The sequence below is a fragment of the Fringilla coelebs genome (genome assembly GCF_963513975.1).
Source record: "Fringilla coelebs genome assembly, chromosome: 1".
NCBI lineage: Eukaryota > Metazoa > Chordata > Aves > Passeriformes > Fringillidae > Fringilla > Fringilla coelebs.
The window spans coordinates 75134882-75161604 of NC_140028.1; the positions used below are offsets into that span (position 1 = coordinate 75134882).

At 39.8% G+C, this 26723-nt stretch overlaps 1 protein-coding gene across 2 annotated transcripts in view; it reads left to right on the forward strand.

The window, feature by feature from the left end:
• The window catches only part of TRIO (trio Rho guanine nucleotide exchange factor), a 244694-nt gene that overhangs the window by 104373 nt on the left and 113598 nt on the right, over positions 1 to 26723 (forward strand). For both annotated transcript variants that reach the window (XM_084227033.1, XM_084227034.1), the window contains exons 10-15: positions 1534 to 1656; positions 7671 to 7862; positions 17394 to 17563; positions 18501 to 18675; positions 25456 to 25651; positions 26240 to 26406. In XM_084227033.1, coding sequence (XP_084083159.1) covers positions 1534 to 1656; positions 7671 to 7862; positions 17394 to 17563; positions 18501 to 18675; positions 25456 to 25651; positions 26240 to 26406 — 1023 coding nt within the window. The remainder of the gene's footprint in view (positions 1 to 1533; positions 1657 to 7670; positions 7863 to 17393; positions 17564 to 18500; positions 18676 to 25455; positions 25652 to 26239; positions 26407 to 26723) is intronic.

The following is a 26723-nucleotide window of genomic DNA, read 5'->3' on the forward strand; positions in this document are numbered from 1 at the left end:
AAACACAATAATACTCTTTTGGCAATACTTACTGGGAAAACAAGTATTGCAGAAGTATGGAGATTTAATGAAGTGTTTGTGATTGGAAGTGGCTGTATTTTGGGGTATTAGGGAATTGTTTGTTGTTTTGAAGATTTCCAGTAGGAGGGAGCTTGCAAACGGAAAAATATTTGCATGGTCAAGATAAATGAGAAAACCATGTTTTCATTCTTTTTCTAAAGACGGCATGGATGTTTTTCATGAGAATGGTGTGTGGGATTACGTGTGTATTGAATGTGATCAGGAGTGGTGTTGCAGGAATGGCTCTCAAATCTGTGTGGAAGAAAAAAAAAGTCTCTCTTTAGTTATATTCAGTTACACTTTCAGTAAAAGAAAACTGGGGAGAAAACGTCACCCACCTTTAGGAATCAGAGTAAAGGACACTAGTATTTAAGAAGAGGCACAGTAGAGGCTTTTGGAAGTTATTTTCAAAACCAACTATAATAGTCATGTTTTAAAGAAAAAAGAATGCTGAAGGTGAAGGTTAGGTAAGGTATTCTGCACCACTACCTTAGTGCTGAGTAAATATGGTTAGCTGACTTAAGAAAATTGCTTATGTGCTGTTGTTTTTAATTCTGAATGTTATTCTTGAACCTTTTGAGTGTCTTCCAAAAGATTCAATACTATATGCATACTGAACTAATGGATTAAGTTATGGCTAGGAAGTATTAGCTTGAAGAGAGGTTAGATGTTTTTGTTCATTCACTCATCGGAAATTTGGTAGATGTGCAGGAATCTTTTGTGTTAACTGACAGGAACTAATTACATGTACAGTTTTTACTATTTATAAAGCTATCAGCCCAGTCATTGTGGTAGAAGCATGAAGGTCCTTAAAATGTCTTTTGTTCACCACTTTTTCAGCTATAAAATTTACAATAAACAGTTACGTCTGATGTTTTGAGGTGATAGATGCTTCTTAAGAACTGGAGCATATTCCTTCATATGCTCTGAATACAGACATTTATCTCAATGATTTCAGCTAATTTTTCTTGTGTTAATTGAAGTTAGTTACTACTGAATCTTACTTCTTGACTTAATGATAAGTAGAAAGTGAAGTGAGTTCTCATCTGAAGTAGAACTTCACTGTGTTATTCACCAGCAATGTGCAAGCTTCATTAGTGTTACCTTGCAGAAAAATGTCAGCTGAAGGTGTAAACAGATTAGAGAGACCCTCACAAGGGGTCTCGCCACTTGGATCAGATTACTGTCAAATTGATGAATGTGGAGAAATGGGGTTGTCCTTGGTAGGCTTCAAAATACAGATATAATATTGAATCCTACTATTTTGCTAGTTTGAGCTAATTGCTGCCTTGAGAAAAGTTAAATGAGATGTAACTAATGTCCTTCAGTGGAAACATTGTGTTTTAATCCAGCAGTTCAGTTCTTTTTAAGCAGTGCCTTTACAGCTTCTCAATTGCTTGAATAATTGTCTTTTTGTTGTAACATTCAATACAGCCACTCAGAGTTTCTGTGTGTCTCTCTTCTGTACCACAGGTGTTGGATTGGATTGAAAACCATGGGGAAGCTTTTCTTAGCAAACACACTGGCGTGGGAAAATCCCTGCATCGGGCCAGAGCTTTGCAGAAACGCCATGAAGACTTCGAAGAGGTTGCGCAGGTAAAAGCAATCACACGAAGGATTCTATACTTGTCATGGAAATAAATGAAAAATTCCTACTTTTGCATTTAAGGGCTGTGCAGGGGAAGATTCACTACAAAACATTCTGTTCCAGGAAGGGACTGTTTTGTTTCTGTTGCAAGTTTTTATTTAATTTCTCCTTTATGCTCCAGCTTTGTGATGAAAAAGACAAACTTCCATACTCCTAGAGGGTGTGAGCCTTAAAGTAAAATAGAACTGCTCCCTCATCATCACTATTATTATTATTTTTTTTTCAAAAGCATTCTTTCAAATAATGCTATACAGAAGAATGAAAGTTCTCCTTTTAAAAGTAGCTTAGTTCCATGGGATTCTAGGATTTTAACTTTCATGCAGCCTGTAAGAGAGGATGGAGATGAATTGAAAGTCTTGCTTTCTGACTTCAGGCTTGGGGAGCTCCCACATTCTCACTGCAGTCTCATGGAGAGGAAGGGGGACTCCTAAGAAACCAGGCGAGGCAGCAAACTGGCCAACCTGTCTTGGGTTTTTTTTCTTTAAATACAATTGAGTTTGTATATGTTCTCCTCTTCTGAATAACCCTTAGTTTAGCCTTAAGTGATGATACAACTTCAGAAGACATTTTTCTGTGAAAAAAAAATCAAAACAAATAGAGATACAAAGGAATGCAGGGAAGTTAACAATGAGCTGGTGTAGCTGTTAGCCTCTAAAGGGGATGTGAGGTGAAGAACAACCCTGTGATGGAAGTTGAAGGCTAGAATTCTCCCCATTAGTAGCATGCACTGACTGTCCAGTCTTAATAATTGGTAAGACAAAACATTTTTTCCAAGATTAATGAAGAAAAATCTCCGAAGGTGACGTTGATATAGGGGTGCTTCAGTCAAACATTATTAGATAATTGTGGCTTGGTATGCAGGAGCTTGGCAGTGACACCTGCTATGGGGGATGTATCAGAAGTGTTGTTTACACTTTGCCTGTCTAGTGGAAGATTAAACTCTTGATAGAATTTTATTGTAAATACAATCTTAGAGCACTCCAATGGCTGAGGACTTGAAATAGCAGCAGAAAACTGCCTCAGTTTTGATTTCCTGTAAAATTTTCAAAAAGAATAGGTTTTGTTACTTTTATATATATACATGCTGGATTTTCTATATGCATGTCTATTACTTAATTTTTAGTAAAAAGTAATATTTTCAGTGTGGAAATACTTATTTTTCTGGGTCAGACAAGCAGGAGTCTATTTCTGTAAGATACTTAACAAAGCCTGAATGATCTCATACTTAATACTGTATTATTTGGGCTAAGAAGAAGAAAATGTTTGAGTAGCCAAAAGGGGATGAAGTGCATAGAAATGTTACTTGGATGTTTAAAAAAGCATCTTGTTAATTTGCATTAGACTTTAAAGCAGAAAATTTTAAAGCAAATGTTTACTAAAAGCTTCCTAAAACTGAATCTTACTGGAGTTTGAAATTATCTCTTCAGGGAATGGGTGTAAGTTCTATTTTTGGAGATACTGAAAACTTAGATTGGTCAAAGAACTTAAATATACTACAGGGGACTATCTTCCACTGACAGAAGGATGGACAAAATGATCTAATAAGTATTTTTTTCATCTCTAACTCTTGAATGTGTAGTGAGTTACTGCCAAGAGAGGCACACCCTCTGAGTTGTTCCTTTTACTTGCTGTAAAACTGAATATAAGCAGCCCAAAAGGCATTCCTGTTGTTGCTGTTACAAGGAAGATTATGTTCAACTGTAAAACAGCGCTCTGCACTCCTTGTTTAAGTATCAGTAACTTCTGGCTGACTTATTTTCTGTCTACATTTCTGGTTGATCCAGGTCTTTGCTGGGTTATTGATTTTGGGCTTTTGTTGTTGTTATTGTTGTTGCTCTTCCTGTTGTGATTTTGGTTTTGTTTGTTTTTAATAGGACTCTGGGCATTATTAGGGGTTTTCAGTCAGTTCCAGTCAGAAGCTGAAAGTAATGTTAAATGAAGTGTCACTGGCATGGCAATTTCTGGCAAATCCAGGGAGCCAACATGTTTCAACATGTTATGTTGACATGCTTCTGGTCAAAGGCTAACTCCTGATTTTGAGGGGAGTGAAAATTATTTTTTTCTTTTTTCTTCTTTTCTGCTTTTTCCCACATTCTTTTTTTAACATGAATGAGGTGCCATATCCTCAACAGCATTCAAAGAGATGTTAAAATAAGCTGTGTGTCAAATAAAATAGATGTTCCAGTCAATGGGCTGTAGTCTCACAAATTAGTCACTTCCAAATTCATGTGAAATAAAGGTTAGTTTCTCTTTATTTTACATTTTTTATTACCACTACAAAAGATAGTCAAAACTCAGCTAAAACTCCTTAAATTCTGATTGCAGATTTGTTCTACACGTACACACTTTGACTTGCACCCACTTTTGTAAAATTTTGTTTCTCTTTTCATGTGAAGCCTGTCCAGTTCAATTTCTACTTACCCATCTTTTTCTTTCTTTTTTGACCCTCTCTCCATGTTCATCTTTGTTCCCATAAGACCATTTGGTAAAGTGTCAAGTGTCCCGATTTTGACATAATTGAGTCACTTATTGGCATGCATTTTCAGCTTACAAGCACTGGATACAGGTCAATATGGTAGTTGTACTTCTCCATGCATTTTTTTCTGAAATTCTAAATCAGCTTTTTGTGTTTCAAATGTGATCTGTGCCTGCTTTTTGGCAGTAGCCTATGCTCAAAAACCACAAAAGGTGTATGGCAGCAGTTAATTAGTGGGCTTTCCACAGGTAAGTCTTCTTGGTGCAAGAGATGCACAAGAAAGATTATTGCAGACCTTGTCTGAATGCACCTTTCATTTCCCTACCAACACCTGTTCCCACCTCCTTTAAGGTTGTAAAAAGGATTATGAATTTGGACTGGTTCTGAACTTCACCCATAAAATGGTTGCAATACATCAAATTAAAGGTCCATGTCTTACACTAGCTTGTGGCTATCACCAGATGCATAAAACAAAGGGACTGTATGCTTAAAAAGTTACCTTTACACCCTCCCAGCTATCTGAGCCTGTTTGATGTTGGAACTGAAGGATGCATCTGAACCAGTCACTGATGGACTTTTCTTTCTTTAATTAGGCTACTTTTTGAACGCCTTTATGATCTTGGAATGTATGCCAGACCCTGTGGCAATGAGTTATGCAATTTAATTGCTCCTTAGATGAAAAGTACTTTGCTTTTTCATTTTAAGTGTATTGTCTGATGCTTAAATGTGATAGTGTCCACGGTACTTAATGAGTCATCTATCTTATTTTCTATACCTTTAATGATTTGTATACCTCTGCTGGTCTCTGGCCATCCATGTGTCGCTCTTCCCTTTCCAGACCACAGTAAACCCCAGGTTGTTTGAAGTGCAGTCCATATCTCCACTTACTTCTGTTTCTGTGTTTATTGTCAGTAGTAGTCATTTCGGCACTAGTGTCTGAAATTTAATCTTTGGGTTTTCTTTGATGTGTCACTTCAGATGCTTTCTAAAAATATGGTGTTTGTTCTTTGTGAAGAATATTGAGAAAACATTATTTAACAGAAAGATGGGAAAAATTATGGAATTTGTAGTTGGGGAAGGTGGTAAATTCCATTATGGAGAATTTTTCATCATTTTGGAGAAGAATGCCTATTAAAGACTTGCACCTTGGGGCACAAAAGGATGGACTACAGGTCGTCTTGAAGTTCTTACAGGGCTTCTTCTTCTCCCCTGGGATCTGGAGAGAATGTGCTAGTGAAGATATCCTGAGGAAGTCTGTCATCCCGAAGGCTCCTTTCCTTCAATTTAGGAAATTGGCATAAGCACCCTTAAGGAAGAACTCTTCCTTTTTTTGCCTAACTTTTAACTGGAGGCTGCCCCTCGGGACAAGTATTTTCAAATTTTTTGCATTACTACTTTTTTCCCTCTGAGCATTGTTTAGAAATGAGCAGAGAGATGGGAGAGGCAGTAGGTAGTACTGAACACCTAGATGATGTGATTTCTATCCAAAGAGCCGTTTATATTATACTCCAGCTGTACTTGGAAGTAAAATTTGAGCAACAAAGTATGTGCCTGCTGCTAGGTTTGAGAATTGCAACCCTTTTTGAAGCAGCATCCAGGCTGTGATCTTTTCTAAATACAGGCAGCTCACCATCCCCTTTACAGAAAGAGAAGTCAGATGTGCCTGGGCCTGTGTCATGCGGAAGATACTCCTGGAATTCGTAAACAATGCTTCACATGTGAGATAAAGTTTTCATTAAAATGGGAAACTTCTGTTTCAGCCATCTGCAGCTGGGTGTGGTGCTCTGGACTGATGAAGTAGTTGTTGTTTGAGGGGTGCCTTGAGGCTCTCTGGCCTTGCCCCCTGAACACATGTGAGCTGCAGCCTGGAAGGCAGAACACCCAAGCACAGCTCAGAGTGTGTTCAGGGCCAGCGTGGCCTGAGACAGTGCTCCGGGGTGTGGAGTAGCCAGCTCCCCACTGAATAGGATAAGCTCGTGTTTGTCTCTGCAGGCTTTCCCAGGGAAACCAGGAAGGAGTTCTCTATCTCTCCGTGCAACTAAAAAGCTGAGAGTTAAGGAAGGGCTGAGAGTTACATAGTCCAAGTCGAGGAACAGCATGGATTTAATTCCTTGCATAAATAGCTCATAATAAATTAAGGGGGAGCTCCCTGCAAGTATGTGAAAGCTTCACTGAGTCATGTAATCTGTCCTGGGCTCGTCTAGTAATTTACCTTGATACCCTGGGGGAGAGCTCTTATTTCCTGCCCTTTAGTTCAGTTTTAAGGCTGGACTTGGGTTTAATTTTTGTGGATATTATAATGTTAATGAGAGGTGTGATACTATATTTATGGCAAAGAAAAGCACATTTGCACAGGCTTAATTTATCTTAGCAAGGATTGTTTTTGCCTGATGTAATTGAGGTTGGGAGAATGTGGAAGGGCAGAAAGGAGAAGGAAAAAGTGTAGTTTATATTGTCAAGAATGCTTTCTTCTTTTTTTAGTCTGTAATGCACACCTATCAGAATGCCTAATGGTGTGACATGAGCAAAGCTTCTTTAGTCTAGACTTGGCTTCAGTTTTTTTTCCTTCAGTGGTTAGCATCCTTTTGACCTTCCTTGATGAGAGTTTTGAGAACCATTTTAAAACATGAAGACCCAAGGTTAGACTCAAAAAGAGCACCCAAAGTATAACAAAAGTTTGGACTCAGACCGGTTCTGAATTAACAAGAAAGATACTGAGACAGGCTGCAAATGCAGAGCTCTAAGAGTTGTTAAACACCTGTCTCTTCTCTGCACTATGGGACTCCTAGCACATCAGAAACCAGACTTCTGTTGTTTTCTGCTTAGTCTCAAGTCTCTTATGGGTCTTCTCATCTGCATTTGTTAATCCTAGGATGTATTGGGACACTATTCCACTAGGACACTCGGCCACAGCTCACTCCTAAATCTTCCTCTGCTGCTGCTTTTTCACAAATGATGATACACTTGATGCATGAATTTTGGATGCCTGACTTCTTTAAGGATGGAGAGAAATGTGCTTGGTCCACCTTCCTGCTGGATTTGTGGACTTGATGTTAAGTTTCTCTACCAGCAGTTAGAATTTCTTCAGCTTTAGAAGTGCACATTTGAAAAGTCTTCTGTCCCTGGCTGTAGTGATTTTTCCAGTATTGAAGTAGGCCAGTTGGCATGTAGTGGATTAGGCATTTAGGCTGATCTTTATTCTAGATGTGTATATAAAATAGTAATTCCAAGTTTTGTCTCAAGGAGATGTTTGAATAGACTTATGTAAGGAGCTAAGAAATTTATTCACAGTTAAATGAAAAATTATATAGAAATGTAACAAAATCTTTAGTAAGATTATATTGTGCTCCCTTTAAGAAAAGAAGAAAGACAAGTATATTCCAAGGGCCTTTTTGTAATTTTGTTTTTATTAGTGGAGTGGCTTTAAAATGTACTGACTGACTTTTCTTTCATTTAATCCTGTGAAACTAACTTATTTCTCTCCAGAACACATATACGAATGCAGATAAGCTCCTAGAAGCAGCAGAGCAGCTTGCTCAGACTGGGGAGTGTGACCCAGAGGAAATTTATCAAGCTGCCCATCAGCTCGAAGACCGGATACAGGATTTCGTCAGGCGTGTGGAGCAGCGCAAGATCCTGCTGGACATGTCTGTGTCCTTTCACACTCACGTGAAAGAGGTAAGATGTCCACTAATTGTGATGATAGCTTCAAGTCCTAAACCCAGTATTACCCAGTGTTGTTTTCATCGTTAGAACCTTGCCATAGGACACCGTGAAAACCTCTGTTGTATGATGAGTTTGCTTTGTAATTCACCGTGGGTTGTGGGCTGGGGTAGCGTGTGGTTCTGCTTAAGGATTTTTAAAATTTGGTTTTATTTTGATTTTTTACTTTCAGAAGCAGCTTTTACCTCCTTCGTTGCACAAGGTACACATGCTTGTTTAGTCACAGAGGAGGGAGAATGGTCATATGAGAGAACTGGAACAGCTAAAAGTCAGCATTATGGAGGGAGATACTGTACTCTTTTGGTATTTTTATCCAACTAGCTCTCCTGTTGTCTGACTTAACCAGACCCATGGTTGGACAGACATGGTTCAGGGGACCAAAATGTGTGGCAGAAGTACAAGGCTACTTAAGGCAACCTTGTTGTCCGGAGAGACTTTGTTTATTTCTGTGTTTTGCACATCACATTTTTATCTGGTATATTGACAGTTCTTTGCAACCTAAAGATCTTATCTGATAATGACAATGGTTTGCCTCGTGTTTACAATTTTTAGTCTTCTTCCAAGGTCACCAGGAAAAAGAAGATTCTGCCACACTAATTTTCAGTAAGATTAGCTTTTTTGCTCCAATTCAAAACACAGAACGAGAATTTATAAGCTCATGGGAGAAGGTGGAACAGGCTTCAGCAAGGGGGTTTGGTTTTTGACAATCTTAGGTTACTTGGTTTCTGTTTTGAGCTCATGTTAAATCTCCTCACTGTTCAAACTCAGTGAAAATGTGAAAAGCTTCTGGATCACAGCATGTCCCAGTGTGCCTTCCTTCCTCACACTGTACATTGTGAAATGGTCTGTTCAGTGGCAAAGTGTAGTATTCAAAGTAGCTTCTTCAGCAAAACCTCCTAGAGGATAAGAGTGGGAATTTTTTGTAAGTGAAACATGTGCTTTGCACTTGAAACAAAAGCACAAGGCAGTTGGTCTTTGAAGGAGGTCAGGACTAAATTACTTTTTAGCTTTAGACATGAGTACATAGCTCCCCCATCAGTTTTCTGCTAGATGGTTCATTGCCAATGCTCTCACAGGACACTGCTTATTCAAACAAAATATAAATGCTGTTTCTTAAACTGTTCTTAGGGGGCAGCTTTTTTATTTCACTTTCTCAAGCAAATAGTACTAGTCCTTATCTGTTATGAAGCACACGAGCAGTCAGCTGCTGAAATATGTTCTTTTTTTTTCATATATATTTCTTCATTACCTGTTTCTCTTAGCATTAGCAACAACAGCTGGAATGGTATTTAAATAAAATACAGTTGGCTGTAGTGGTGAAAGACCAAGAGTGTAAAAGGATTTGCTTTCAAAAATAAAAAAAACCCTGAAAGGCAGACTGATATGTGAGTCACTGTTGAATAATTCTGGGAGGCTGATCCAGATGTGCTGGCACATTGCCATTGCTCCCCTAGATAATAATGTTTTATTGAAAAGAAAAAAAATAGATATTCTGTATTTTGATTTATTTCTTTGGGAAAAAGTCTATTATTTTGAGTCTGTAAGCACACACAGCTGTTACTGTGGAAGCTTCTTTCCAGTCCAGACTTTGGGGGAAAAGTACTATAGTGGCTGATGTTGATTTTTTTTTTTTAATTTTGTGATATGAATGACCTTTATACCTAGCAATTGAAAGAAAAATTTTAATACTGCTATTTATGAAGGATGTATTTTCATATGTTTTGCAATCTACTTAAAAATACAGATGAGGGAGTGAGGCGGGTGGTTCATATTTAGTAGACTAGTCCTTGGTTCAGGTGCAAAGAAACAGCAAGCTCAAAGCTCTCCTGTGCTTTCTGTATTCTGATCTGTTTTCAAGAGCATGTTGTTTGTTATCAAACATGCGTATGGAGTGCTGAGAAGGCATCACAAAGCAGATGGAAGATAAAAATGCCCTAACCTGAAAGCCATCCGTGCTTATTGGCAGGAGAATTGTGTTCCTCCTGCAGGATGTGGGAAGTCGCTGAATAAATTAGTGCATACCTGTAAGCAGCATAACCTTTCTGCTGTATTGTGAATTAATGTGCACTCGTAGCTAGTGAAGAGGGGAGTTCTAGCAGTAGTATAATAAGTTAGTTGTTGAACCAGAGGGAGGTGCCTTAGTTGTTAAATAAAAAAATACCTTAAAAAGAGCACCAAAAAGCCCAACCCACCAACCAGTCAACCCCCAAAACCACAAAAAACGCCAAACAAAGCAAAACATCACCAATCCACCAATGCATTTTGCCCTTGAAGTATTCAAGGCAAATTCTGTCTCTGGTATCTTTTTGTTTGTTTGTTTGTTTGTTTGTATTTTACTGGTAAAAAAAAATTAGAAATTTGACATGAAGAGTTAAACTCCTGTTTGTGTGTGATGGTTTGGAGGGAGCTGTAGAGCTTAGAAAAGCCGTTTGTCTGAGTTGTTGGCTGTTTGAGTCTTCGAAATCTGGCTGTGTAGTATCCTTCCAATCCCTCGATTTCTCTGAAGTAGGCTATTTCAGTATGTTTTATTCTTTTCCCCCAGAAATACTTCACATTGAATGAATGCTTCTCATTTGGGTGAGAGTATTCCATTACCACTTCTCCCCTGTAGATTTACATAACCTTTATACCTGATGCAGAATTTGCCTGCAATTTTTTTCTGCTTCTCTAGGAAGCAGCAGTCCTTCAGTGACTGCCCAGTACTCCCACTCTGTTCATGCTGAGTAAATCAGCACAGTTTCTGCTTTCACCAGTGTGCTTGCCACGAAAAGCTCTTTCTGAAACTAAGAGACTTGCTATCCATATACACAGAGCAGCTGTGTGCTGTGTGTGCAGCGGCCTGTTGTGATGCACATGGAAAATACTGTCTGTCTTTAGCCTTTCCAGAAGTTTTGTAGAGAGGTAGTTAGAAGCTGGTCGAGCTCCCTGTGGCTTACAAATATCAAAAACCCAATATGTAAGTTCTCAGATTCCTCACAGACTAACTTCAACAGACAGCATTTTTCACTGGGGAGAAAAAGGAGCTATTTAGAAATGACAGAAATACAGTGTTATGTAATGGTATCACTAATTTTGCTTAGTGGTGATCTAAGAAAATTAGTTGCTTGCTATTTGTAAATCGTGATCACATGCTGCTATCTTATTACTAGTTTTAAAATTGTAAGGTTGTGAATATTGATTTTTGACTCCCGTGCATACAGTGAGAAATTTCAATCTATAAGCCAGACTCTTCAATGAAGTAATGTACTGAAGTTAAGCTGTGCACTGATAAGCTTTAAAAGTGTTTGGGATCATAAATATCCCCATCAGGATCATTGCATTGGAAGTACTATGTCTTGACAGATTCCTGGCCTGAGGATGGGTAAGATACAACGGAATATCTGAAACAGACCATTGCAAGACAATGGAACCCTTATGGCTTTTGTGCCTTTGGACATTTTATAAGATGGCAAGGGACGAGGTGGGAAAAAAATTGCAGAGGTAAAAGATAACACTTAAAGATAGCAGTAACAAATAAGCAGTTATCACAAAAGGTTGTGTGCAGAACACAGGAGCAGGAATCTCAGTAGTCTCTGCTGTGAAGTGTGTCACAGACCAGAGATGAACAGCATTTTGGTGTGAGTTCAAATTCTTCTGTACATAGACATACACATGTGCACACACACTCTCTCCAAAATGGCTCCCTCAGCATCTGTGAGTGGGAAGACTGAAATCCTGTCCAAGCCAGGTGTTTGTTGTAGTGCCAAAGTAGAGCAACAGATACTTTCCTAGCTGGAGTCAAGTGTGGGAATGCAGATCAGGCTGACTCTATGTGGAAGAGAATGATCTCTTAAGAGCCTGTTGGTTTTTTGCATATAACCTTTTGTGTGTATTCTCACAAGTTGATTATAAAATAGCTCAGAGCGCTTTTTATGTAAACACGGTATGCCTAATGGTGTTACTAGAAGACATGAGTCTACTTTTTTTCATCTTACTCAAACTAAACTTTGCTCCAGAATAGACTGAGGTTGAAACAAGGAGAAGGGAAGTGGAATTGGCTAGGTTTTCAGATACAAAGCCATTGTTACCAAAGTAATGAAACCGTGGTCTATGCAAGCTTTGGAAGGAAGGTGGCATCATTTTGAGGGTGCCAGTGCAAGGGAGGGCAGAGGAGGCCTGGCTCTGGCCAGAGCACTACCCATTCATTCACATCTACCTATGAGGCATGTGCCTTTGATTCAAAAAAACTTAGTGATAATAGTCTTGCTTTGTCTCACAACTCACTGCTGGAAATACACTTTGCTCTGCATTGCCCAATATGGGAGCGTGTCCACAGCACAGCCTTGCATTAATTTTGTCTCGAGGTAGACTCTGAAATGACAGCCCTGCTCCTTTGGTTGCATGCCTCTCCTGGGTATTTGATCTTTCTGTGCTGGTGGTCTACAGGTTAAATTTGGATGTCACAAAAAAGGCTGCTTTCTCCTCTGCAGGCTGTTTTCAGCAGCAGAGCATCTCTTGGATGCCCCCATCTAAGTGTAAAGGCTTTATCTATTTGGCTCCTGCATCTCTATCCTTTTATTGTGTCATTATAGCGCAGCAGTGATCGATCTCACAGGTCTGGTAAAAGATATGAAGTACATTCTGGTCAGTATTTTGATATGCTGCTCATCTTTTGAGAGTTGTGGAGGACACTTTTAAATCAGAAATGAGAAACACTCTCAGTGGCTGCACACTCAAATGTGTTGTAGCTTACTGCTGGTAGGACTGGAAGTCAAGTTTGCCAGCACAGCTTTTCTTTTCTCTTGAGTTTTTTAATACTGGTAGCTTCTTTGCTTGGAAAAAGGATGAAATGTAAGCCCCAGTGTTACTGAAATAGGACAGAGTGCTTGACAAAAGTGAAGCAGAAGTAGGCCTTTATGCTCTATTAAGCTATGTATAGACATTTTTCTCTTGTTCAGTTAAGAAATAGGGCAAATGTTAACAGGGTAGTAGTAGTTGATGTAATTTTATGAACATGTGGGAAACTTGGTTTTGCTGCAAGGATGAATTTATTCTGAATCAGAAATTAATTCCTTTATAACCATAGGATAGATAGGGGTATTTGAAGCTTTTAAAGGTAATTATATCTAATGAAAAAAAAATGCAGGCATTTAACATCTTAAATGGCATTGAAAGGCCCTGGAAGACAAACCCCGTGGAGTTTAAGATCTTAAGGTTTTTGTTTTTAAAAATATGTATTTTTTGTGCACTGCATATCCTCAAAGCCAAAGCTTACAGGCAGACATACCCTCACTAGCCCCTTCCTATGTCTAGGCATAGACATAGGAACTTGTTAGGGAGCACCATTGCAACATTTGGCCCTGTACAAATAATTGGCCCTTCAACCACTGTGCCTGTGGCAATGCACATACTGCAGCAGTGTGCTGGGGAACGGGGGCAGAAAGAGGAATTTGCAGTTTTTACATGCAGAAACCACGTGCCTTTCTTTGCCTGAGCCTACTGAAAAGGCAGACTGCATATCCAAAAGCCAGTATTACAAAAATGAAAAAATAACTTGTGAAAGATTGTGATGGATATTTTACCCTAATAAATAACTCTGGGCTCTTGGGTGAAGTATTTACTCAAAAACAGTTCTTCTCTGTTTATATTCAGCAAAATACAGTTGGGTCTTATTTAACTGCAGTCTTTCAGGAGATTGCAGAGATGGGACTTAAATGGATAGAGGCCCATGATGGAAACACTGAAACTTCCAGGATGTTGCAGACAATTGAAATAATACCATCTCAGTGACTAATGGCATGCTCCCAAGAACTTAGGAAAGAGGTACTACAGGATGCAGGCTCATCCAAGCAGATGTTTCTTAGTCTGTGCTATATTTAGATCAAGAAAAAAAATCTGCTGAGTGAAACATTTGCCTGTAAGGGTTCAGAATTTTATTTCCTTCTCTAATTTTAATTCTGATAAGATGCAAAGAGCTGATGAAAAGAGGAGCAGAACCTCCTTCTGTGACTGGATTGAATATTGTATGCAGTTTTTCTCACCGTATGTTAGAGCTGTCTTGCCGCTGGATAAAGTTCTTACTGAGATCAGAGGATTTGATGGTTTGTTTAGGGATCTTCATGCTACTTCTTTTACAAAGAATGGAAAAAAACATGACTGGAAGTTGCTCAAAAGTTCACACCGAGAGAAAGTTAATAGTTTCTTAATGATGAGTTTGTGGTTTTTTCCCCACTGGATTTTTGTTGCCAAGCTCTCTTTTAAGGAATAATGTGTTACTTCAGAAAGTCATTGCACTGTAAAATCTGTAATTCTGCACTGCTGAACATATATGGGTAAGCTCTAGTCTCTGTTCACCCCCTGCTGTAAACTGTTTGCTTTCTTTTTGCTTTGCTGTGCAACCTTGTACAGTCTTCAGCCTTAATTTTGTATCTGAAAACAAGGTAATTTATGTAATTTCCAGTATATCCAGGGTTCATTCTGGTTTGAAAGCTGCAGAGAAGCCAGCTGGCTACTGCCACCCATTAAGAATTAAGCTTCTCTCAGTACACTGCATGAATTTCTATCCAGCTTTAGTAACCTGACAGTTTTATTCATCTGTAGTGGCTTTATCATAACTTTTGTTTATAAACACGTAGATTATTTGGAGAGGAAGATTTTTGTCAGAAACTTGGTGAATAAATATAAAACGTTTATTTGGCAATGTATTAGAGTAACTTCTGCTATGGAAGTGTCACCGAGCTGTTTAGTCACTTCAATGGCTTAACTTGTTCCACTTTCAACAGCGTATGAATCACAGCCAGGCAAGTAATGCATACTAATTACTCTCCTTCTCTTTCTGCACTTTTCATAAAATCTTTTTGCTTCCCAAGCAGTGCACAATTCAGCTCATGGGCTAGGCAAACACAACATATTTTTGAGTGCTTCGGTACCTTGGGGGCCACATACACGTTTGCAGTGATGCCATGCTGACCAGGCACTAAGCCAGTCAGCGTCACACTTGGTTGTGCTGGTGCCCATGTCCTTCTGCTCCAGTCAGGTGGTGTTGCCTTGAGCTGGCTGTGCAGAAGGAAGGGTCTGCCTGTCCTCTCTTGGCTTGGTCTCCAGCATCCAGGGTGAGCTCTGAGGGAATTACTCACATGCACAGTACCTCACCTTGTAGGTTTTGTTGCTTCTGCCAGATCTCCATCCAGTTATAGTCGTGGCTGAAGTGTACGTGAAGAATAAGAAATGAAGAGGTGAGGTGTGTTTCTTGTAGAGGTCTGACACAGCTCAGCTGCAGAAGGCGTGTTGTTAAAAATTGAAGTGGCTCTCAGATATGTCTCGAGCTGCAGTACAGGTACTTCTATGGGACCCAGGAGGCAAACTTGATACAGTCTGAGAAACTCAAAATTATTTCATCCCAATTTCTATGTAGTAAGTATCTGTGTAAATTTGGCCTTTTGTAGGCAGCCCAGTAAGTATGGGGTGTATGTAAGCATGTAGAGCCAGCAGTGTCTTCCAGCCAGCACCAAGCACATTGCAGAAAACAACAAAGTGTTGCTCTCAAATGTCTGCATCTGCCCAGTTGCAAGCTGTACTGTCCAGCTCATTTGGAAGGTCTCTGACTCGATGCCCTATTTTTATAGCTCAGGCATAAACTTCACAAGCTGAGAGAGGAATAAATGCATGTCTTCGGTGCACTGAGTAAAATTTTCAGGCTGTATTTTTCAGCTTCTTGCTCTTAAGTTTCATTCATTTCCCAGTTGAAGTTGCATTCCGAAGTACACATTTGAAAAAAAAAAAATTGGATGCTGCATTGCGTTATGCTGGAATGAATGTTGACAAGTGCTTCTGACCCACTTGTAAAGTTCTATTGATTTGTGATCCTTTTAATAAGAAAGACCGCTGTGCTGCGGTATTTACAACTGTGGAGTTGCATTCAGGTTTGTGACAAGCATTATCTTTGAAGCATATGAGTAGTCAGAATAACAGTGTATATGAACACACAGTGCTGGTCTGGGGAGGAGGGCATAGCAGATTTGTAGAAAAGAGTCAGGTTAAATCTCTTTAGTTCATCCCAGTTGTGAAAACTTAGCCTATAGCTTGGTTTACTCAAAACCTACAGGAGGCATATAAGGCTATGAGGTGCCATAACTGGCATTTGATTTTAAAACAAAGTTTCAAAGGAACTAATTAATCAAGACCTGGAATCGTTCACTGAGTTTTCTATTTTAATGTATTAGTTAGGAAATATTTATGATCAAAACACATATACAAACAGCAGCATGATGTGACTATTTCTGTAGAAAATGTTTAGCAAAGAAATAAAGAAAACATTCAAGTTTCTCTCTTTTGAATTTAAGCCAGTTTTGATTGCTTAGTTATGTATTTTAATGATGTTAACCTTTTAATTAGGTTCAAATGTCTCTAAAATTTTCAAAGGCAGAGATTAAAATGTTGTCAAAAGACCTTAATACTTTTGATCGGATCAGAGTTACTCTTTTGGGATAAAAAATGAACTCTTGTTCTTGGAATAGCAGCATTTGGGACGGGTTGGTAAAATAGACCAGGTTTGAATGCTTCCTGTGAGAGCAGCTGTTTCAGTGTGGTGTTGGTGCTGCTCATGGGAGTGTTGCAGGACACAGCTTGCTCCTGCTGCTTTTTTTCATTTCCACAATAGATGGCTAATGGTGTGCTGATGAGTGACTTTCACAAAGAGCCTAGGATGCAACAGTTTCCATTATGATATTGTGGAAAAGAACACTGTAGGGTTCTTCCTGTGACCAGCAGTGATACCTGTCCAGCTAATACGTAGGGATTTTTGTGTAAGCCATGGCGCATGGACATTTTTGAGCAGGGATATGTGCGCATGGGAAACAGGGAGGAAGAATGTAGAATTAACTGGTAGAACTGCTTATGATGATTCTTGTTGTAATAGTGTGAAACTGAAGTCAGGAGGGCAAACACCATCATGACAGAACAATAACTTCTCATATCTGATTTGTCTCTGTATTTTGTTTTCTGAAATGCCCTTTCTTTTTCCTTTTTTTGAAGGGCAGTGAAAAGTGTTATGTTGTCTGTGTGCAGTGTCAGCCTGGCAGTGCAAATTTGATGGTGGCTACAATACATCTCCCTTCCTTCCTTCCTTCCTTCCTCCCTTCTCTCGGAGAGTGTTACCATAGCATTTCTCTCCCAGGGACTCTCGCGCAGAGCTGCAGATGGGATTCTCACTATGAACTCTGTGCTGCTCAGTCGGATACGCTCAGTTCTGTAGAAGCAAAATGGGGAAGAAAGGGTGACTTAGCAACACGGATAAAGCTTTCCTGGTATTTCCAAGAAGCGAAAACCTTTTTTGAAACGAAGGCTTGTCTTCATTAATATGAGGATGGGATTTTTCTATGAAGAAAAACAAATCCTCTTTCTTCCTGCCACCTCAGTCTGTTTTCTCTTGTCCATGGAGATGGATTCAGAATAGTTGACTGCCTGATTCTCGGGCTTACGTTTCTTGCTTTTTCCCCTTTCCTTTAGCTGTGGACGTGGCTTGAAGAGCTGCAGAAAGAACTGCTTGATGATGTCTATGCTGAGTCTGTGGAGGCTGTCCAAGACCTGATTAAACGTTTTGGTCAACAGCAACAGACCACTCTGCAGGTTACAGTCAATGTCATCAAAGAAGGTGAAGATCTCATACAGCAACTAAGGTAAGACAGATTTTTATTTAAATCTCCCCTCTTATTTATCTGATGTTTTGTGAGATTCTTTCTATTTTGAGGGTAGAGATGAAGAGTACAAGATATGACCTATAAATAAAACTTGTAAATATTAGGACTACAGGGATCTCTCATGCTGTACTGATGGTCTCTAAACCTCTGTTTACAGGAAGCTCAGCTTATAAACACTGCTGCCACAAGAAGGAGATTTTCTTGACATAAGCTACCTTTTTGATAGAAGCAGTTATGTGTTTTTGTAGTCTGATGTGCAGGGCTCCACTGCATTTTGAGTTCTGAGCAGCAGCCTTTTTATAAAGAGACACTTGAATTTGTTTTGCATACTGACAAGTAACTTCATTGTAGTAAAAGCCAAATTTGTGGTCCCTTTCATTCCAAAATGCTCTGATTAAATAAATTTGGTTCCCAGCTGCTCTGGTATGTGTCTCCTTTCCTACAGGAGATTAACAAATCTGAATTTGCAGGTTTTATTCTCAGGTAAAAGATTAAGTAATTTTTTTTAATGAACTTATTTTTATTTTCTTTCCTTGCCAGGAAGATTCAAGAAAGTAAATAGTTATCCTATGCTACTTCCTTTTCACAGTGGTAGCATTTGTCTCTGGTTTTAAATTTTATCCTTCCTGTAAATAGAATGTCTTTTCATGTTGAATTGGGAAAAAAGAAGGTAATTAATTTCCTTTTTTTTTTTTTTTTTTTTTTTTCGTTTGTTTGGGGTTTTTTTTGTACTAGAACATAGTTTGACTTTTTATTTACAAAGATGTACAGACTTAATTTTCATGCAATATGGTTTGCAACAACTTCATCTGAAGCAGGCTGATATCTCGTGGTCATATATAGTGTCCAAATTGTACGGGTTTTTTTTCAATAATGCTCTTTTTTCTTCCCCCTCCCCTCTCTCTGCTTTGAATAGGGATTCTGCCATTTCTAGTAACAAGACCCCCCATAACAGCTCGATCAACCACATAGAGACAGTCCTGCAGCAGCTGGATGAGGCCCAGTCTCAGATGGAGGAGCTTTTCCAAGAGCGCAAGATCAAACTGGAGCTGTTTCTGCAGCTCCGCATATTTGAAAGAGATGCAATAGATGTGAGTGTTTGCTCTCTGACTTCACTGCACGCATTTCTCCTCTTGTCTAGGAATGCTGACATTGTGTAGTTGCATTGGCATGTGGCTCAAATGGCTGATAGACTTAGTTCTTACCTGAGCTTAGGTTTTTGTCCTGCGTGTGAAAAGTGTTAGAAGAGCTCAGTGCTCAGCAGAGCTAAGCTTTTTGATTTGCTCTTGGTGCATCTTTAAGCAAATGTTAGGTAAAATAATAATGCATCAGTTACTTCATTGCTAAGGTTAGCTTGAATATCAAACTACCTTGATATAGCTAGTATGCCTGCAGTTAATATGAACAGGACTTGCACTGTGGTTTCGTACAAACCCTCTAAACTGATGCTTTGTAGTAACAATCCTCTTCTCTTCCTTTACCAAATCAGCAGTTTTCAGTTGGCAGCTGCAAGTGATATTTGAAATTCTATCTTAGTCACTGAAAATGTTCTATGGGCTGTAATTTTTTAAAAATAAAATTGCTTTCCACCTCCAAAAAAAAAATCAATAGCATTGTAGTGCTTCACTCCAGCAAAACTTAAAGAAGTTTTGAGCCTGTCCAAACTTCGAAGGGGAGTTACAGCTAATCAGTTGAAAAGTTTCTGTTTGTGTGCAGGAACATGTACACAAACAGACATGAAACTCCACAGGGAACTTATGTTAGCAGAGTTGCTAACCTAAAAAAAAACCCCTTCAGCTAAGTTCATATGACTTCATAAAACTACTAGTGCTCTACACAGTGACTGTGCACTTACCTCAAAATTCTGAAAACCAGGAGTTAAATGATAAGCTTGCCCCTTTGCTTGTGTCTGTGTAAAAGCTGCCACTGTTGCTTATGAATGTAAAGGTTAAAGAGGCAGTCAGCAGAAAGCTGCTCAAGTTTTTAGTGATAGCGTCCTGGGTTTTTTTAGTGTTTTGGTTTGGGTGTTTCTTCCCCTTCTGAAAATCAGGATTTGATGTCATGGCTGAAGTCTGGTTTAGCTAAGCACACCGTTAGGGGCAGTGCAGAAATAGGCAGACACAGTTCCTTGATCCTTACCCACAGAGGAAGTGAGAGTGTGTGCTCCACAGTAATAACAACTCTGCTGTAAAGGAAGACTAAAAAGGGGTTTTTTTTTCCAATTTTGCAATTCACACTGATTTGCAGAGAGTTTTCTACTTTGACTATGTGAAAGTAGCTTTTCTGCTTTGATCATGTGAGAGTAGCTATCTCACATATGCTTACAATCTTTGCAGGAGTGATCAACAGTGCTTGATGTCTGTGAGATGTTCTCAGAACACTTTTTTGAAGGAATGGCAGCTTTGTGGGGCAGTGCATACCAAGAAAATTAATGGAAGAATTAGAATAGAGGTTTGAGTGAAGTTCACTATCAAGTTGTTTGCTCTCTGTTGTAGGTTACATAAGCCAGGATTCTACAGCAGCAAAAGGCTGGTTGCAGGAGCCCTGCTTTGTAGATGTGTTCTAGTCCTTCAGTTCAGGTCAGCATCTCTATAGGTAGGAGTACTTGGTGATGCCCATAGGATTTTGCATCAGAAAGCTGCAAACCCTAACTTCATGGAATCATAGAATAGCATATGCTGAATTGGAAGGGACCCACAGGGGTCATCAGGTCCAACTGCTGGCCCTGCACAGGACATCCCAAGAGTCACACCATGTGCCTGGAAGTGTTGCCCAAACACTTCTTGAACTCTGTCAGGCTTAGTGCTGTGACCACTTCCCTGGAGAGCCCTACCACCCTCTGGGAGAAGAACCTTTTCCTGATATCCTACTTAAACCTCCTCTAGCTCTGCTTCATGTTGTTTCCTTGAGTCCTATCACTGGTCACAAGGGTCACTGGGCACCTCAGAGGGTACCTGGCCTTCCATTTCCCCTCATGTGGAAGTTGAAGACTGCAGTGAGATGTCCCCTCAGTCTCCTCTTCTCCAGGCTGAACAGACCAAGTGACCTCAGCTGTTCCTCATACAGCTTCCCCTCCAAACCCTTCACCATCTTCTTAGCCCTCCTTAGGATTCTCTCTAGCAGATTAGTGTCTTTTTTATATTGTAGTGCCTGGAACTGCACACACTTGACACGTCTTGTTTTTTCTAAACCTGACACTTGGCATGTTTCACATTTTGCCACGTACAGCATAAAGCAAAGCACCAGTTAGCTTGTTGAAAGAGTTGGTATAGTTTGTCTGTATGGCTTGGAAATAGAAATCATGCCTATTTTTGATTGAGGGAGAGTCCTTCAAGGAGGAAAATGGCCCTGGCTGCAGAGTGACTTCAGCAAAATGTTGATTGTTTTGCTGTCTCTGTACCATGTCTTCTCTGCTTCCTCAGCAAAACGCGCTTCTCTTTTCCCTCTCGCTGAAGGCAGGCGTCTGTTCGGAAACTTCCAGGAAGAAAATGTGGGGACTAGTCCCAGGTCAGTTGTTTGAAAGCAGAAGCTCAGCTGAAGTAACTTGATAATGAGGAGGTGCCAGATGCCAGCTAGAAATGTGCAGACCTTGTTTTGACCTTCTCCTTCCTCCAGGAATTTGTGCGACTGGTCCAGTCAATTAAGACTTAGCTGTAGGGGCAGTTAATTCAGGGGAGCATCCTGTGAGGACAGCTTTTCTCAAAGACAAGTAGTGTTTCTAGCTTCTCTTACTGCTTGCAAAATTACACAGGCTAAAATGGGACAAAGGGTTCCCCTAGCACTGCAGGGTTATAACCATGCAGCTGTTCTTCTGGGGACAGTGGTGAGATTTGCAGGCAGGGTTAATTCCCTTCTCCTTACTCTTCCCATATAATTTGCTGATAAAATACTTTATTTCTTTGCTGATAAAATACTTCCTTTCTTTTATCCTACAACTTTTCAGATACCCCTGCTCTTCTGAAATGATATAACTGCAGTACTGCCTCTATTTTGCCCCTTGCTCTTGGCATATAAACTTTACCTTCTCTATCTTCAGCATGACTTTTAGTGCCACTGTTGGTGAGCTATTTGAAGGACTCCTTTGTAAATGCCTGTATTAACTCAAGGCAAGAATGAGCAAAATAATGTAGGTGAAGATTCCCTTGCTACTGTGATTAGAAGCATGAGGAAGATGTGTGTGAACCCAGTGGGATGGTAACACTGCAGGCAAAGTACACAGTTCAAAATGTGTTTGTCTCATCTGTGTCTGAGCAATTTTGCCTGTCTATAACTTACAGGGCCCTACACAGAGCATGCCACACACTTTCCAGCTCACAGCTTATCTCAACTCTATTTTTGGACCATACTTACAAGATGCCTGTTAAATCACACTGCTGAAAAGACCTAACTCCTCTCTCTTTCCCATTTTCCCTTCTTTTTCTTTTTCTCCTAAGCACACAAATAAAAACAATATTTACCAGGTCTTGATGAGCACTCAGTTGGTACCATGAATGGTAGACACTTCTGAGAAGAGACCTGTGGTTCTTTAATTCTTTCCCACTCAGTGTGAAAGCATCCTTTCCATATTATACCCTGCTTTGTTTCCTGTCAGTGTTTCCTTTACATTTAATAGAATGTTGTGATGTCAGGCAGCTCAGAATCTGCACCAGGAACTTCTTGAACACATGCTATGGTAAATTGTTAGCCTGTGTTTATGCTGGATTGTCCATTTCCTGAGAGCAGTATGAATTTGTGATTCAGTTACTTTAGAATTCTATTAGTCATTTGTTCTGTTTGTTTAATACTGATTGTCTTGACAAAACTTTACAAGCAAAATGGGAGTCTGCTTGCTTTGAAAGTGTTGTCTGTAAAGCAAAACTAGAGGAAGCACTGAAGAGTGTGGGCAGAGAGGGCTTAGTGAATGCCATTTCTCTATTAACTCTGTCTTCAGAGTTGCACAGTGGGTGCAATGGCTGAAATATACCACCTTGCACCACCTAATTACTGCTGATAAAATATGAGGATTACTGCCCTTGTTAGGAAAGTTCTCTGTGATGGGCACTGACTACTTAGCTTTTGAATCAGTGTGGAAACATGCTGGCATTATTTATTTGAATTGTGGGCATCCTGATCTTTTGAAGGGGAAAGGAAATACATTGGTCTTGTTCAGATTGTTTCAAACTGCTTTAAGCAGTATGTGTGCCATGATCCTAAGCATGGGGTTGGTTGTATGAAATAGCATGGGAAAAGCTATAATTCTTACTGGCTGTTAGTGCTGTTCTTTGGAGGCACTATTAGTGAAACCTCTTGGCAACATACAGTTTTGACCTCTTGAAACTAGTTGTTTTTCCTATCAAGTAGAGGGAATCTTAGGATCTAGTGAATACAATCTATTTCATGATTATAACAATACTGACACAGCCACAGCAGTGCCATATTGTGAGCTTGCTGTGTTCTTTACCTTATTCCCACTTAAATTCCCAGTAAAAGAGATAAGGTTTATCATCTGTTCTGAAGGGAGATGGACTGGCTTTCCTTTTAAAACAGTGTTATAAATGTGCCATGTTGAATCTTAATCCTTTCTATGATAGTGTTTAGAAAGCTGGTGTTTTAATAGTGGAGTTTCGCAACCTTTTTTAATGCTCAGATTTCTGTTTGACAAAGTCCCACTACTTCAGGGTAACTTTTGAGTGTTGTTAACTGACCTGGATGAAAATAAGATGGTAAATCTGTTTTCTTAGAACTTCCCTAGTGGATGAAGAAACAAACATTAGATGACCTCCACTGCTTTTAATAATAAATGAACACACAGTTTCAGAGAGAAGCTGGGAAGAACAGAGCTGAGATGCACAAGAGCAGAAAAGAGAGGTAGCTGAAAGTAAGCAATTTCTCTGGCTGGACTGTCAGGAAAACCTGAAGTTTCTTTAAAATTTCAGATCACTTAAAAGAAAGTGAAGAGCAGAGGAAGGTGATGAAACATGTTGGGCATGGACCAAGTAAAAAGGAAATGAAGGGAACTTGTGTGACGGGAAGCCTGGTTTTGTGTGTTTAGAGGGAAAACCACTCACAATTCTTAAATAGAGACTGTGTGATGTTTAGAGCACATGGAAGATGAAAGGAGCTCCAAGCAATGCCTAAAAGCCTTGTCCTGCCTATCTTCCTGAATGCTTTGGTCATAAGCTTTTCTGTTTTCAGTGTTACCCCTGGCACTTGAGTTTCTGCATGTTTTCACTTCAGCAGAGGTAGCTGGGCAGATTTAGGGATTGCAAATAGCTACCTTAATTATTTGCGATCTCCCATCATGACGTGATGTAAAACTCAAATACTTTGTGATCCAAGTGGAATTTTTTTTGCAGAGCACCTTTAAAACAGGAAGTAACTCACTGGTGTGACAATTTTAATATTCATTGATGTGTCCATTTTTTTATGGCATCATGTGAGCAGAATGGAAAAAAGCCTTCATGAAAGATTGTAGCAAAACACAGAAACTTTATACAAATGATTTAACTTTTCTAATCTCCCCAGTTATGCTTTTTTTCTAAAAGGCCTGTTTTTCTGGAATGTCTCTCGTCATTTAATTGTCTCACTAACTTTGGAGCTATTACAGCCACTTGAAAAGGGGTAGTGGCATCTTTCTTGTGCTGACAACAAATGACTTTGGTTAAATATTTGTGCACTTAGATACTTGATTGCTAATGCCCATTAAGTCAGGTCCTCTTTTTGTTGTGTCTTGCTGCATAAATAGCTATTTTTTTCTCATTTAGCACCAGTCACATGAGTTTGCCCTACTCCTGAAATCACAGAACACTGGAACTAAGCCATACTTGTTTCTTGATACCTATAATTTTGCTTTCCCAAGGAACTGTAGTTGTTGGTGCTAAAACTGCTGCAAATTCTGGAAAAAATTTGATTATTGGCTTGAAGGATAAGTGTGTTAGACAGACTTTTCTGAAGTAACCGATGCATCAAATCTGTATGAACTCAGCCCACTTTGGTAATGAGGATTGCAAAGCACTACACTTGCTCTTGTGTTAGCCTTAAAACCAGTTTTGTACACTAATTAAAAGGAATATTTTATATTCAGATAGGCTTTGCAGTATGATATGGAAAATACACTTGTGTGGACAGACAAGGAGCACTTACTGTTGTGATGCATTTGTTAAAAAACCCCAAAACTTTTTTAGCCACACTTCTTAGGACATCCTGCCGCGAAGAATAAAATCCAGAATTAAAATTTGAAAACTGAAATGTAGCTGAAGAATATCAGCAAGCAAATTTAGTTCTGACATTGCAGTAATGTTGTAATAAAGTATGCTTTTTGGTTTTGCTGGATTCACTGAGTACCCAGCCTTTTGTGGTAAGTGCTTCTTAGTTGTCTGGCAGAACTCAAAGGTGCATGTGGCCTGATGCTTCCTGCCCACAGAAGAGTAAAGCTGGCTTTCTTGGAAAAGAGCTCAAGATTGGCATAATTCTAAGATCAGCTGGCTGTTGATGTGTGAATTATTACTTGATGCACTCTGAAGACTTAAAAAGGTGTTCCAGATCCACATTTTTCTTTAAAAGGGGAGATAAAAACTTGTTAACTTTTTCTGTTTCACAAGTAAAGTGCTGATGGAGTACCTTCAATAAGGCAGGGGCATGTACCCATAGTGTTGCATGCACTGGTTGAAGAGCTGTAGCGGTTCTCAAAGAGCTTCTTTTGGATTGTTTGCCAAAATCTAAAATCCATGCTAAGATAGCCTGTGTCTGAACCATGTCTAATTTGATCATTGATGTCAGTCAGCAATGAACACTTGAGTTCCCGACTTCAATCATCAGTGCAACATTGGAAATAAACTGTTTTCTGTTGTGTAATAGGTAATTGAACATGGTCTCCTTCCTTTTTCCCCCAGATAATTTCAGACCTTGAATCTTGGAATGATGAGCTCTCTCAGCAGATGAATGACTTTGACACTGAAGATCTTACAATAGCAGAACAGAGGCTCCAGCATCATGCAGACAAAGCCCTGACCATGAATAACTTGACCTTTGATGTCATCCACCAAGGGCAAGATCTGCTGCAGTATGTCAATGAAGTGCAGGCATCTGGTAAGATGGCTCCTTTGTGCTATTCCAGGCTTTCTAATTATCCAGTTGTCTCTCCACGGGGTGTGTGAAAATAACAGGGATGCTGGTTAACTGTAAACTGGGGACATGTGAACTCCTTTATACTCAAATCATTCAATGGTGTTCATAGGAACATACTGGCACATAAATGTCATCAGAGTTGGTAGCACTTGAAGGTGAAGCTGTTTTTAGAGAAAGGGATTTCACTCAGGATGTCTGTAAAATTAGAGAAAATAAGGGAATGTTAGTTTTATAGGTAGTCAGATCAATGCAGTCAAGCAAAGATTGTCAGCTTCCAAGTAATGTCTTCCTTTTTTGTTCCTTATGCCCCTGCCCCTTCATTTGATATTTTTCACTGTATATGATTGCATAGGGTAAGTTTGAGACTTTAAAAACACCCCCACGTTGCACTTCTTAAGAGCGCAAACCCCTATACTCATGTAAGCAAATCCTCCAAGGATTAGGTTGAACTTGGAGAAGGAAGTAGGAAAATAAGTGTAGAGCAGTGGGAACAGGCAGTTTGTCTCGGAAGCTTTGCGAGTCATTCCTGTCCGACCATCCCGACCACAGGTGTGGAGCTGCTGTGCGACAGAGACGTGGACATGGCCACGCGCGTGCAGGACCTGCTGGAGTTCCTGCACGAGAAGCAGCAGGAGCTGGACGTGGCGGCCGAGCAGCACCGCAAGCACCTGGAGCAGTGCGTGCAGCTGCGTCACCTGCAGGCTGAGGTCAAGCAGGTATGGCCACGTCCTCCCAAAAACACGCGCGGGAAACCACCTCCTGCTGCATCTGGTCTTCCTTGGGAGCAGGGGAGGACTTGGGTCACCTGAGAAACTTAATCTTCTGTTAATATTGAGTGAATTTTTTTAACTTGCATCACCGGTCGATGTTGCTTTGTGGATCTAGAGCAGAAGTCCTGTGGGAGCAGCTGAGAGAGCTGGGGATGTTTAGCCTGGAATAAAGGAATCTCAGGGGGGACCTTATCACTCTCTGCAACTACCTGATAGGAGGGTGTACCAAAGGAGAAGTTGGATTCTTTACCCAGTGGTAGGAC